Source organism: Gracilinanus agilis, chromosome 3 (genome assembly GCF_016433145.1).
Source record: "Gracilinanus agilis isolate LMUSP501 chromosome 3, AgileGrace, whole genome shotgun sequence".
NCBI lineage: Eukaryota > Metazoa > Chordata > Mammalia > Didelphimorphia > Didelphidae > Gracilinanus > Gracilinanus agilis.
In genome coordinates, this window is record NC_058132.1 from 209,507,975 (window position 1) to 209,522,825 (window position 14,851).

At 36.8% G+C, this 14,851-nt stretch overlaps 1 protein-coding gene across 2 annotated transcripts in view; it reads left to right on the top strand.

The window, feature by feature from the left end:
- The window catches only part of UBASH3B (ubiquitin associated and SH3 domain containing B), a 185,631-nt gene extending 172,764 nt beyond the window's left edge, over positions 1 to 12,867 (top strand). For both annotated transcript variants that reach the window (XM_044669647.1, XM_044669648.1), the window contains exons 12-14: positions 2,742 to 2,848; positions 7,209 to 7,318; positions 12,730 to 12,867. In XM_044669647.1, coding sequence (XP_044525582.1) covers positions 2,742 to 2,848; positions 7,209 to 7,318; positions 12,730 to 12,867 — 355 coding nt within the window. The remainder of the gene's footprint in view (positions 1 to 2,741; positions 2,849 to 7,208; positions 7,319 to 12,729) is intronic.
- The last annotated feature ends 1,984 nt before the right edge of the window (positions 12,868 to 14,851 follow it).

A 14,851-nucleotide genomic window follows, 5' to 3' on the forward strand; every position in this document is an offset into this window, starting at 1 on the left:
TGGGGACAGCTCAGTGGATTGAGAGTCAGGCCTAGAGACAGGAGGTCCTAGGTTCAAATCCGGCCTCAGATACTTCCCAGCTGTGTGACCCTGGGCAAGTCACTTGACCCCCATTGCCTACCCTTACCACTCTGCCACCAAGGAACCAATACACAGAAGTTATGGGGTTAAAAAAATGATAACAGGGTTCCATCTGCTAAAGATGGTTTAGACTCTTGCCCTGTATGATCTTCAATACAGTCCTAGCCAAAAAAGACAAACAAATTTACAGAATCACAGAATTTGAAGGTTAGAAAAGCAACTCCAACAGCTATCTTGTCTCACCTATTCAGAGAAAGAATTCCCATCATATCATCCTGACAAGTGATTATGTAGCCTCTTCTTGAAGACCACCAAGGAGAGGGATCCAGACACACCTCTAAACAACCCATCCTACTTTTGGATCACAATTGTTGTTAGTTTTAATTGTTAGGGGCAGGTAGGTAGTACAGTGCATAGAGCACTGGGCCCAGAATCAGGAGGATCTGAGTTCAAATCCAGCCTCAGATCACTTAGTAACTGAGTAATCCTGGTTAAGTTTCTTAACTCAAATTTGCCTCAGTTCCTTATCTGTAAAATAGGGATACACTGGAGAAGGAAATGGCAAACCACTCCAATGTCTTTGCCAAGAAATCCCAAAAAGGGTAATGGAAAATTGGCCACAATTGGAAAATGACTAAACAACAACTTTACCAGGCATTGGGGATACAAAGACAAAAATGAAATCATCCCTTCCCTGAAGGACCTTACATTCTATCGTATGTATGATGAATGATAGGCCCAGGAATAGAATGATGGGGTTGGAGAATTACTAAATAAGTGTTTCTGGTCCCCTGAGAGTCATTGATTTGTCATGGCAAAAGTATCATTAATACAGTAGAGAAAATTAATACTGTCTTATAGGCCTTGAGACCCAGAAAAAATAAAACAGATCATCAAACACAAATTGTTACTTCAGCAACAGTACCCTGGTTTTTTTTTTGGTACCTTATTGCTATTTAGTGACTTTTCATCCATTTTCTTTAAACTGTAGTTAAGAATAGAAAAAAATGAAGTCTTTGTCAATACTCACAAGATGTAGAATTATAGAATTTTCAAGCTAGAAGTTGCTGCTCTAGAAATTATCTCTTCATTCCCCTCCTCCTGCCCCCTATGTGCAATTTGCAGATAAAAGGCTCTAGAGCAAGAGAAAGGGCCTCACAAATCATCTACTCCAACCCCTTTCCTGATACCATCAGATTTTAGCTACCTTTTCTCCAAAAATACTTTTGTATTTATTTGGTAGATAACTTATGTTTCCTTCTGGGCAAGTGTTGTTTTCTCCCAGTAAAGCATAAGCTCTTTGGGGGCATAGCCTGTCTCATTTTCATCTCTTGATGCTCAATACACTATCAGAACACCTGGAACATGGAAGAGACTTGGAAAATGTTTGTTGAATTGAATTCCACTATATCATGATGCTTATAGACTTGTTCAACCTAGGCCTAGAACCATGATATAGTGGAATGGACATCAAGGAATTAGAAGACCTGGCTTTGACTTGTACTAGTTATATATCCTTGGGCAAGTCTCTTAATTTCTTTGAGTCTCAGTTTCCTCATCTAAATCTATGCAATGTCCTTTTCATTTTACCAGGAGGCCTACTTAAACGAAGAAGTAGAAACAGACATAAATATTTCTTAAGCTTGTTTTTTTTTTAATAACCCTTACCTTCCCTCTTGGAGTCAATACTGTATATTGGCTCCAAGGCAGAAGAGTGGTAAGGGTAGGCAAGGGGGGTCAAGTGACTTGCCCAGGGTCACACAGCTGGGAAGTGTCTGAGTTCCGGTTTGAACCTAGGACCTCCCGTCTCTAGGCCTGGCTCTCAATCCACTGAGCTACCCAGCTGCCCCCTTTAAGCTTGTTTTTGAAGAATTTTTGGATGCCCAGTACAGACTCAGGAAATATCTAGAAACCTCATTAGATCAAGAGAGATCATCTCAGCTTTTCCTTGTCTTAGCCCTGTGACCATAATAAATCATTATAGCTATGGTTAGACAATAGCAAGGTCAATTGGTAAATAAATAATCGGGCATCATGTAGTTGAGGGAAACTGTTGATGCTGTATAATGACATTTAGTTCTTCAGAGATTTGCCTCTCTAAATTTCAGTTTCCTTATTTGTAAATATGTATACTCCTGATTCTGTGGGGGAACTACTTTGCAAACTTTAATCTCTTGTAAACTTTGCAAATTTTAATCGCTTTGTAAATATACTGTTATCGTTATGGTAGAATGATAGAGATAAGCTTTCTCCTCAGCTGCCCCACTTAAAAAATGGGAATAATATTTCCTGAACCCACCTTTTCCTTAGGATTGCCATATGGTTAATCAAGGGTAAAAAAAGTATGTATGGAAAGATATAGGACCGGTGGTCAAGAGATGGAGGTTGGTCACTCTATCTTTTGTGTTTTGGACTTCACATCAATCTGAGAAATTCCCCTACCAATACAGGTTAGCCCTTCCTCTACATCTTGTACTCTTAGAGGGTTGCCTGGAATACCAAGATGAAATGGCTTGCCCAGAGTCACACAACTAGTAGGGAACATTCATAACATAGATCTTTATTATTATTATTATTATTATTATTATTATTATTATTACTTATTATCTCTCCAGTTGTCAAAATGTCTTAATTCCTTTTGGTCATTCTTCTCTTTATAGACCTCATATACCAGTCAGCAAATTAGTGATTTCTGAGTCCTATGACACATACATCAGTAGAAGCTTCCAGGTTACAAAAGAAATCATAAGTGAATGTAAAAGTAAAGGTAAGCAGCATTCTCTTCTATTCCATCTTCAGTCCCGTGGTGATGTCTCCAGCATGATTGACATACTTGTTTTAGTGTTTTTAAGATTGTCTTAGCAGCCAGGTAGTTAACAGGAAAGAGAATTATTTCCCTAAATTTTCATATGGACCTCCATGTTAAATTTGTGATGTCTTCTGAGTATCCTAGATGATGGGAAACTACATTGAGGTACACACTAGAGCCTTGCTGCATGTGATGTTACCTCATGTAACATGGCATACAGCATTAGATGGTACCATGCAGGATAGGGTAACGTTACCCAATATAATATGAAATACAGTATTAGATGGAGCCATACTGGATAGGGTACCATTCCCCTAGAAAACATAGATTACAGAATTAGATGGCACCATGCTAGATAGTGTAACATTGCCCTTTTTAACATGAAATATATTATAACATGAAATACAATAGTAGATGGAACCCTACTGGATATTATAATGTTACCCTAAACTAGAGTACTCCAGTACTGTAGTATCCTGTATGATTAGATGGAATCATGCTGGCTATTATAACATTACCTGTGGGAAGCCAATATGAGAATCAAATAGATAAAAATCTGAGACTCCTCTTTTGACCCCTTTTGTGATCCACACTGTTTACTGTTGAAAAGTATTGTGACCTTATTGGAAAGCTTTAAGCTCTTAGCAAACCAGTAGTCAAGAGGTTAACATTCTCCCCTTTGGTCAGACTTCTAATGTCTTCCCTTAAGGGGAGAGTTCTGAAAACTCTGGATTTCTTGCCCTTCTTCGGGCAGAAACTAAACCATTGTAATTTGGGAGTTGTCTGAGGGGGAGGGCAAATCTTTACCTTTATCCAGCTGTTCCAACATCCCTGTTTTGGGCACCAAATCTTGAGATCTATCTATCATCTCAAGATAATCTGATAAAGACGGCTTAGTTAATAAGGAAGTAATGGACACAGAAGATCTTTTAGCTCATATTTCCAGCTCTGTCTCCGGGAGCATGGGGTTTATTATATATATTTCAAGACTCATTTCACACAAAAGAACCCCTCCAAAAATTTGCATTTGCGCAGAAGTTACAAATGATGTCATATCAAAACACAAAAATTCTCATTTGACTTCAGAATAGAACAAAGCCAAGACCGAATTTTGGCAGGGTTATTATCAGTAAGCTAAGTCGGGGAATATTTTCTCAGGGTCGAAATGCCTCTGCTAAACTAAGATTTCACCCTCGAATGTCTAAAACCACTTTTTGAGACCCAGCAGCTGCATTCCTGACCAAAGGGGAGAATGTTAATCTCTTGACTGTTGGTTTGCTAAGAGCTTAAAGCTTTCCATTTTCAACAAGAAACAATGTGGATCACAAAAAGGATCAAAAGAGGAGTCTCAGATTTTTATCTATTTGTGACTTTCTCTTATTGGTTTCCCACAATTACCTTCTCTAACTTGAAATATAATAGTAGATAGAACCCTACTGGATATTGTAATATTACCCTAGATTAGAGTACTATACCCTAGACCAGTATTGGCGAAGTTTTGGCACACGTGCTAGACTGACACAGGTAGGGATGGGGGGGAATGCTCTGTTTCCCCCTCTTCCTAGCACCTGAAGACATTTTTTTGCATGCCCTGCCCCTCTGTCCAGCTGCCCAAAGCAAGCACTTCCTTCCTCCACTCTCTCAGGTAATGGGGAGGAGGGGGGGCCGCAAGGGGCTTGAATTTGCCCTCTGGGCACTCGAACTCAAAAACCTTTACCAACACTGCCCTATACTGTTAGATGGAGTCATGCTGGCTATTATAACATTACTTTCTCTGACTTGAAATACAATCTTAGATGGATCCCTTCTGTATATTGTAAGGTTATCCTAGATAACCTTTTATTATTAGATTTATTATTATTAGATGGCACCGTGCCAAATGTAACATGAAATACACTATTAGACGGTACCATGCTAGATATTGTGCCATTAACCTAATATGAGATAAAATATTAGATGGAACCCTACTGTATATTGTGATATTACCCTAGATTACATGAAAAACAGTATAAGATGTAACCACACTGGCTAGTGTACCATTACCCTATATTACATTAAGTACAGTATTAGATGGAGCTACTAGATGGTGTACCATTACCCTAGATAACATGGAAGACAGAATTAGATGGTACCATGCTGGATATTGTAATATTATTCCAGGTCGCATGAAATGTAATATTACATGGAGCCATACTGGTTATTGTAATATTACCCTAGATATCATGGAATACAGTATTAGATGGTGCCATACTGGATATTTTATTAAATTATAGAACATAAAGTAAATAAATATATAAGTGCATTAAATAAAGTATATCGGTAAGTATATTATTAAATATATTAAATATAAATTTAAAGTTATTAAATAAAATTAAACTAGATATTTATTAAATATATTAAATATAAATGAAACAAATAAAATTATTAAATATTTATGTATTGATTAATTAAATATTCTATCGCCCTAGATAGCCTGGTTTATGGAATTAAATGGCACTATCCTGGCTATCATAACATTGCCCCATGTAACATAAAACAGAATATTAGATGGAGCCGTGTTAGATATGGTAACATTACCCTAAGTAACATGGCATCTAGTATTAGATGGTGTCATGCTGGCTATTATTTGGAGGCACTCATTTTTAGAAATAGATTCTATAGCACGTCCACTTTGCCTGTTAGCTGATCACATGGCATGCTGAATAGTGTTAATCTAGGCAAGGCATTTATTGTTTTAGTCTATTAAAGTTGTTCTTGTTTACACAGCCACTTGATTGCTACTGAAAGTTTTGAATCTTATTTTCTTCAGTATTGTATCCCATGTATGCAAAATTCTAGCTGTTCGCTTTCTTTTGTAAAGCAAACATTTGACTATCCTATTTTCAAATCAGTGATTGGATTTTTGAATAGTGAGGCTGAATAATTTTACAAATTATTGTAAAATGTTCTTAGCTGTCACTTGTACATCATTCATTTTACTACTACCTAATCTTTATACACAAAGAATAATGTCTTATTAGCTAGAAACTTTCAAGGGCTCAGAACTAAGTATAAAAGAAAAAATAAAAGACATCTCTACTGATCCTTTTATTTATTCATTTATTTTGGGCCAGGACTCTTTTTCATCAATGTAAGGGATTCCTGATATGAAAGATCCCTCCACCAATGCAAATCAGCACTTTGTCTGTGATAGATAAATAGTCTTAGAGAATTATCTGGGAAACAGAGAAGTTAAGTAACTTACCCAGTCACACAGTTACCATTAGGTGTTGGAAAAAACCCATGTCTTCCTGACTAGCATGGCAGTTCTTTATCCACTCTGCCTGATTGCCTGTAACACAAATCCTATATCACAAGATAGAACTTATGGAGAGGTACAAAAGATTATAAATTTTGAGCTGGAAGGAACCCCAGAAGCCATTATTTCTAATCCCCTCTTTTCACAGCATGATTAGTGTCTGAGGCAGGAGATCTGAAGCCAGGTCTCTCTGTCTCCAGGTAATACTTGAAGCATCATATCACCTTCCAAGTTCTTGTTTCTTTTTTCCTTTTTTTTTTTTTTTAACTCTTACCCTCTATCCTCATGTCAGTTCTAAAATAGAAGAGCAAGAAGGGTTAGGCAATCAGGATTAATTAACTTGCCCAGGATCGTATAGCTAGGAAGTGGCTGAGGCCAAATTTTAACCCTCCCTCCTCTAGGTCTAGTACTCTATCCACTGTGCTACCTGGCTGCCCCCACCTTCACATTCTTTTTTTTTTTAAACCCTTACCTTCTGTCTTGGAATCAATACTGTGAATTGTATTGATTCCAAGGCAGAAGAGTGGTAAGGGTAGGCAATGGGGGCCAAGTGACTTGCCCAGTGTCACACAGCTGGGAAGTGTCTGAGGCCAGATTTGAACCTAGGACTTCCCATCTCTAGGCCTGGCTCTCAATCCACTGAGCTACACAGCTTCACCCTCACATTCATTTTAAAGAAGGAAAAAGCTCATTTTCAACTGGCACAGTGGGTAGAGGGATCAAGAAAGATTTCATGGAGGAGGTGACAGTCATACTGTGCCTTGAAGCATGGATAGAATTTGATAAGAGATGAAGGGGGAATGGTGACGTGGGGAGAACATTCCAGAAATGAATAAACAAAAGTTTGGAGGCAGGAAAGCAAGAGAAGTATTTATGGAACAATGAGTAGCACAATTTGGTGGAATAGAATATATAATACAAAGAAATGTGGGGAGCCACAAGGGTATGCTGCCATTTTGCATATGACCTGTGTATTGTCTCCCACATCCATTTTCACATGTTGTGCTTTTTCATTTTTAGGAAATAACATCTTGATAGTGGCCCATGCGTCCTCTCTGGAAGCATGCACTTGCCAGCTCCAAGGACTCTCCCCCCAGAACTCCAAGGACTTTGTGCAGATGGTCCGAAAGGTAATTCACACCATTGCTTAGGCTTTATGCAGTGGTTTTATTACATTTTAGTGGCTAGCTAGTTGATAAAAATAAAAGATCGTTATATGTCACTTCATTCCAGAATGAGTTCATTCATTCTGGAACTAGGGGGAGTCAGTCAGCCCTTTGATATATTTACCAAGGACCTACCTCTGTGGGAGACATTGTGCCAGGTGTTGTTGGGACTACAAAGATACAGACAACACTACTCCTGCCCTCTCGAAACTTACAATCTAATAGAAGGATTAAAAGGACACATAATCAATCCTTTTTTTTCCCTCTGTGACCTCATAAGAATAAGGGATGCCCAAATGAGCCCAGAAGTGGTAACCTCATTCTTATAATCTCATAATATTTGTATTACTCAATCTTGATGATTATTATTAAAAATTATATTTTCAATGTATTGATATTTTTATTGATTTAGAGTTTTCAACTGAATTATAAATTTCTCTGAATCCTTGTGCTCAAAAATACTCATTAAATATTTCTCCTGAATTATCTCTCAAAAAAAAAAGCCACATAATCCTACAAGACTAAAATACAAAGCAAAAAAATGTCTCATGTGAAGTAGTACAGAGAATAGCAGTTCAGAGAGGGGAAAGTTCACTTCTGTTGAGGGTGATCAGAGATGGGATGTAACCTTGAAAAATGAGTAAGAAGATTGTCTTTTTTAAATATTAATGAAAATTTGACTTCCTACCTTCCCTATAGAAAAAGAAAAAAGAAAAACAACCCTATTGCAAACATGTATCCTGAAGCAAAACAAATTCCCACATTGGTCACATCTACATAAAAACATATCTCAATCTATGTTCTAAGATTTTCAACAGGTAGAAGTAGAGAATGTGGAAGTAATCTGGAAGATAATTCCTTACCATTTCTTCTGTGCTTTAAAAGTTTATGATGCTAGACAGAAATCTCACTTTGGAAGCATCATGACAAAATTAGAAAAACAACGCATTTTTAAAGATGATAAAACACTACATAGTCACAATCGCAAACTCCCCATAGCAAGTAATTCCATTCGGATTAAATTGCTGATATAAAAAAATTGAATTTAGCCTAGCATTTCTTAAACTGCTCTGCAGAATTGTGCTATTTCACATGATGAGAATAGATTCTGTAAGAAACTCTATTGATGGATGTATTTTCCCCCAGCAGAATATATTATAATAGTATTATAAATAATATTATTAAGTATGTAATTCATTACATAATTTATATACTTGTTTAGTGGTATTATTTATAATTATTAGAATTAATGAGCATTATTATAATAATAGAGTGGTTATATAACACTTGAAGATTCACAAAGCACTTTACTGATCTTATCTCATTTTTTCCTCATAACATTCCAGAGGCAGATCCTTTCATGCCCATTTTGCAAATGGGGAAACCCATTTGGTATCAAAAATAATTAGCTGGTCATGTGATCTCCTGGAAGGTGCTCCAACTCAATCACCTAATTTCAATAGCAGTATTTCAATATTAGAACAAAATTGATTTCCTTAATTTTTCACCAAAATAGAAGCAGTTTCCCTTTAATCAAGCATACATGGATTCTTTTAAACTCTTTTAAAATCCCCAAGGTTCCTGTTGCCAAATTAATTTGGGAAAGTCTGGTTTTGAAGCTTCCCCACCCTGGCATTCTTTCATATCCAAAATAGTTTTTGCAGACCAAACTTTCCTATTTTCCTCCTAATCCAATTTGAAGAAAATAGCTAATATGCTCTATCATTGGTGTCAAACTCAAATAGAAATGAGGTCACTAAATCTTACTTAGGGATCCCTGGGAGCAACATATTGACTTAGAAAGCTACATATTAACTACCTATGTTCTATTGTATTTTTTTATTTTGTTAAATATTTCCTAATTATATTTTAATCTGGTTCAAACATTGGCATGGACTGCATGTTTGTGCTAGATGCTACAGAATCTAAATGCTTTTAACTGTCAGGAATGTTAGCCTGAAACCAACAAGCTAGAACCCGTTGGGAATACACGTAAAGTCTTTTATTTAGGTTAAAATAATCAATTATGTAAATACAGTATGGGAAAGACCTGACCCATCAACAGTTCATGGGAAAGAGATTTAGGGGCTTTAAATGACTACCAGCTCAATATGAGTTAACCATATATTGTTGCCACTTAAATGATAACCATAAGGCAGCCTTAGAGTAGATCATGATCCCCCTGTACTTTGTGCCAATCAGACCACATTTTTGGAATTTGTCTAGGTCTAGAGAACACACTGACTTCTTACCAACTAAATCTGTTCAGCCCAATCTGATCTCGCCCATCTTTGCTTGGCTTAACCATTCTCCACCTCCTCCAGATGGCTCCAGTCTAATCCCAATTCACTGAGTCTCCTGCATTTGTGCCCAATCTCATTGCCTCCACTTTCCCTTGCCCACAGCCATAAGGCTTCTCTTGTTCTTGGCCCAACAAAGGACAAGTACAGAGATCCCTGGTATGGCTTGCCTTTCTCTTTTTTCTCCATCCCTAAAAGGGTGGACATAAGCCCTTCAAAAACCCACTGGAACCCCAAACCTGAAGATTCTTAACTCATGCATACCTGCCCACCAAGTCTTTGTCCTTTGGTCCTCCAAAATTTCTGTGATCCTGATTTTTCCAAGATCTCTGCATTTAGCCGAGATACAAAAATGTGTAATTTGAAGGGAACCTGCGGTGAATCCTTTGGTAATGTAGTATTCCCTTAGAGTCATTGTGAGAAAACATTAGTAAATCTATAAGAGCACTAGCTATTACTATAATTTCCTATTTTTGCATAGAATTTCCTTAAGGTAAGAACATGCCTCTACATGTGGATTACTCCTGAACTTTAATTAGTCAGGCTGCTCTAATTTACCAACGACTATTTAAAAATGAATAGGGTTGGAGCAGCTAGGTGCCCAATGGATAGAGAGAGCCAGCCCTAGAGGCAAGAAGTCCTGGTTTCAAACTGGCCTCTGACACTTCACCTCCATTGCCCAGCCTTTACTGCTCTTCTGCCTACATAGTACTGATTCTAAGATGGAAGGTTAAGAGTTTATATATAAAAAAAAAAAGTTAACAGGGTTATTGACTACAATACTCTAATGGATCTGTGGACTGTTTGATATGAGTTCTACCTCCACTGATGAAGATTGTAACTCAAGATGGTGGATAGAGAAGTTGTGACAGGCTGAAAAATGTCTGAGGTGTAGACAAGTTCTACCTCATAGTTTAGCTCATTCCAGGTATAGTCTATTTTGGAGGATGGAGTGACAACAGCAGTTGAAATCCACGTCATACCTCCACCAACAGTGTATCAGAATTTCTATCTTCCCATAATCCACTCTCAACATTGACTTTATATCCATCTTTTTTTTCCACAATAATTGGTTTGTTAATTAAATGATTTGTCAATTAATTGATATGAACTAAAACTCTAGGGTTGTTTTAATGTCTATTTTACAATTGCCTTCCTGCTATTTGATGAAGCTCTATGGCAGAGAATCCTCTACTATCCTTCTCATAAGATTTGACAAATGACCTTGCATTCTAAACTGGTGTCATCTTTGGATGCCAGAGCTCTGTTCTTGGCTAGGAGAGCAAGGTTCTTTTGGTCTCTTCATGTCAACTAATTTATTTTATTTAAACTTATCTAGGAAATGGTTACAGTTGGTGTAGATGTTCTTTCTTTTATCCAGGTCCCATTTTTCAGCATCTACAGCTTATCTCTGCAAGTCAAGTTGGAGTTCTTTTAATTGCATACCATCTTTTTATTCTTCTAGTTTTCAATTAATTTTTATCTTTTCCTGAAGTCACCAGTCTGACCGTACCCAAATAGTTAATCCAGGAAGGGTTCCAATATCAATAACAAGTAATTTATTATCTACTAAAATATAATCAACTTCATTTTTATATTGTTTGGTGCTTGACACATCCATTGCCTCCTGATTATTTTCCTCAAAAAAAAATATATTCATGACATGTCCACAAGTCTTTGGTCTCTCATTTCTTATTCCCAAAACATATTTTTCCAACACAGTTTTGCCATTATCCCCAAGTATCAAAGAGTATCTTACTTTAATTTAGAGAATTGTATAGAATCATTCTTCTATGTAGGGCTAAAAGAAACCTGACATCTACAGTCAATGTTGATGGAGAAGCTACAATTATCTTCATGGTGGATTTTTAAAAAAAGATTTTGTGAGCATTACAACATGAAATGACTAAGTATTACAGGAAATATTTCATATTGCCTTTTAGGTGGATGATAAACCATAATCATTCAAAGTCTTTATTTGCTTCTCTAAGAAGAACCTGAGAGCCATCTTTCCATTTATATGATACTCCCTCCTATCTTCTGATTTTATTGATAACAAGAAAGTTAAAGTCGATGTAATTCATTTCTGCTATTATAATGTCCTTTTAGGATTGGATAAGAGTCTCACATTTAGAGTACCAGTAATTAAATAATTAAATATGTGTATTTGTGTGTATGAAGTAGGAAGGAGCCACATTAGCCAAAACAACATTTTTATATTTCTCTTGAGTTTCATGAGTTACCATGGCTACTAACTATAGATTTCTTTTAAAATGTATTTTATATAATACAATTACAATTATATGTATGAACATGAAGATTATATATCTGTGTGTATTTATATATATATATATATACACCTCTATGTACAATATGTGTGTATCTATGTGTATATATATGTGTGTATATAGAGATAAATATATGTAAGATTTAAAATTAATATCCAATAACTCCAAGTATTATATTTTGTAAAGTTTATTAATAATCAGTTGAAGTAGAAAGAAAATAAAACTAAAAGAAATAGGAGTTCAAACTAATTATCTAACAAAAAGTAAACTCACATGTGAAGATTCTCCTGCCTGGCATAAAGCCTGCTTTCCCAGCTCAATCAAGGGAAGAGAGAGAGGGGGGCAGAGCTACACAAAACTTATATCTTCCCAACATTAGCACATACTGTGAGAGGGAACATAGGAAGCTGGGTTTTAGAGTTCTGGGGAGCAAATCCTCATTACACACACATAAATATATAGATATGCATATCTGTAGATATATAATATAAATAAATAAATGAAAATATATGTATAGATATAGATATAGATATATGAAAAGAGCAAGGTAGAGTAACTTCAGCCCTGCAAAGGGACATAGAATCAAAATATATTTGGCTTGTTTGTTGTTAATTCATTAGAATCTGTCTATCTTATAAAAGGCTGAGCTTCTGGTAAGATTTTACACTTAACCATTTATGTTTATTTTATTTGTTTTTGGTAACAGGCCATTAAATTGATGAAAAAAAATTTGCATTCGTGGCATTAAATTTCTATCTTTTCCCTCTCTTTTCCATTCTTACTATAGATTCCATATCTAGGGTTTTGTTCCTGTGAAGAATTAGGAGAAACGGGAGTCTGGCAGCTGACAGATCCACCCATTCTCCCCCTTACACATGGACCAACTGGAGGCTTTAACTGGAGAGAGACCTTGCTTCAGGAATAAACAACACCACACAGGAGTGGAACAGACCCTCTGCAGGCTTTGGAGAAGCCTTTTTTTGGTGTTTCATAACAACAAAGAAAACCCATAGCATTTATTCCAGTAATTTCCTTTCATGCACTTTCATGCTAGGAAGTGTGCGTGAGGCTGTATAGGTAGACGCAGGACAGCTCTCGATTCCCTCGCTCTTGACTCTGGTCTAACTCAAGCTCAGCAGTGTGGGCCGCTGAGATTTTCCTTCGCCGAATCAAGGCAATTTTTCCCCCTAGGTTCTGAACCATGGACTGAGGGGCCTCCCACATCTCTGGGAGCAGTCCAGCTCTTTCTTAGGATGATTGCAAGCCAAAAGGACATACACAAAATGCAGCTGAGATGACATTTGGAATGGGATTTTTATTTACTTCCATTTGTCTGATATGTAAAGCCACGCTAAGGAATGTATTTGAGGTTGTTAGAGGAACACACCACCTGTAAAAACTGTCCTCACGTAGAGCTCTAGATTCCACCTTAACAGCCCCCGGTAGGCTGGTCTTACATGCCTTTTAGGTACTCCACTTTAGAAATATGGGACGTATCCAGACTTTGCCACTGTCTCGCAGCAGCCAGCCGAATGGCCCATTGCGAGTTGTGCTCCACCCTCCAACCGCTGTCTAGCCCAAGGGGATGTTGCTCTCCAAGCACTTTCAGATCCTCAGGAAGAAGGGGAGCTAGAGGGGAGCTAGGATTTAATGGGCCAGAAGAAGGTTTGGGCCCAATACAAAGTGACTTAGAATTACCCGTTTTTGTAGCCTAATTAATTTCTCAATCATTGTGTTTTACTTGGCTTAGTCTAGAATAATATAACTTGTTTAGGATGTTGAGCTTTCAAAGAAATGTACTGTAGGTACATCATTTAAGTCAGCAAGAAGCTCATCTTGTGCAATATGTACATCTTTACTAACCATGCCAGTAAGTCAATTATTTGTACATTTACAATGTATGTAATACATATTCAAACATTCATAAATACATTTATTATACGAAAGATGTATGAAAAGTCAGGGAACTAACTTAAAATGAAGACAGTCAGGGCCGCACTGATACTTGTGCCGTCTCATTTTTTTGTGTGTGTGTTTTTAAATTATAATTTAAACTATATAGGGCTGTACGAAAAAAATGTGGGGGAATCATGTCCTGGGATTTCCCTTCCTTCTGATTACTGCATACTTTCAAGGGAACTTTATTTAAAAGAAAAATAAATGACAATCAAGCCAAATGTAAATGTCTCTTTTTATTGTTGACTGATACAAGTTTTCGAAATTGAATCTGTCACCATACAAAAAAGTCTAAGAAATCAAGAGATGGTGTAAGGTATTAAAATGAATCCAGGTTATATCATTAAATATTAGCATTAAAAATGATGATGCATAGAATAGAAGTCTCATAATTATGGATCAGGAAAAGGAAATAGCAAACCTCTCCAGATACTTGCCAAGAAAACCCCCAATGGGGTCACAAAGAATCAAGCACAACTGAAATGATTAAACAACAATTATGTGAACATTGTCCAAAAAAAATCCTCGAATTTATAATCTCCACAACAAGGCTAGAAACTTTTTCTTGCAAAATAGGGTGCCCTTGGACAGTATCAATATGTATAAAATTGATGGGCACAGTTGATAGCACGGGTTGTTTTTTTCGGTCTACGTAAGCTTGACAGTCAAGGTAGGCAGTAGCAAACTGATCAGTTTGGATGTCCAAACCATTACTTTAATCAAAGAGATTGGATTTAATCAAAGAAAATGGTTTTTCAGGCAATGCCTACCTGGGCATTGTGAAGTGAAGATTTGAAATAAGCATATGGAATGAAGAAGAAAACGAGGTTCATTGTGGGGCTGGAGAGGGAGATCAGAATTCTCCGAGTGGCTGGCCTCTATAGCCTAAATTTACTAGGTGCTAATAGTTCTCGTTTCTTACTTGCCTGTATAAAAATAACCTTAACTTGCTT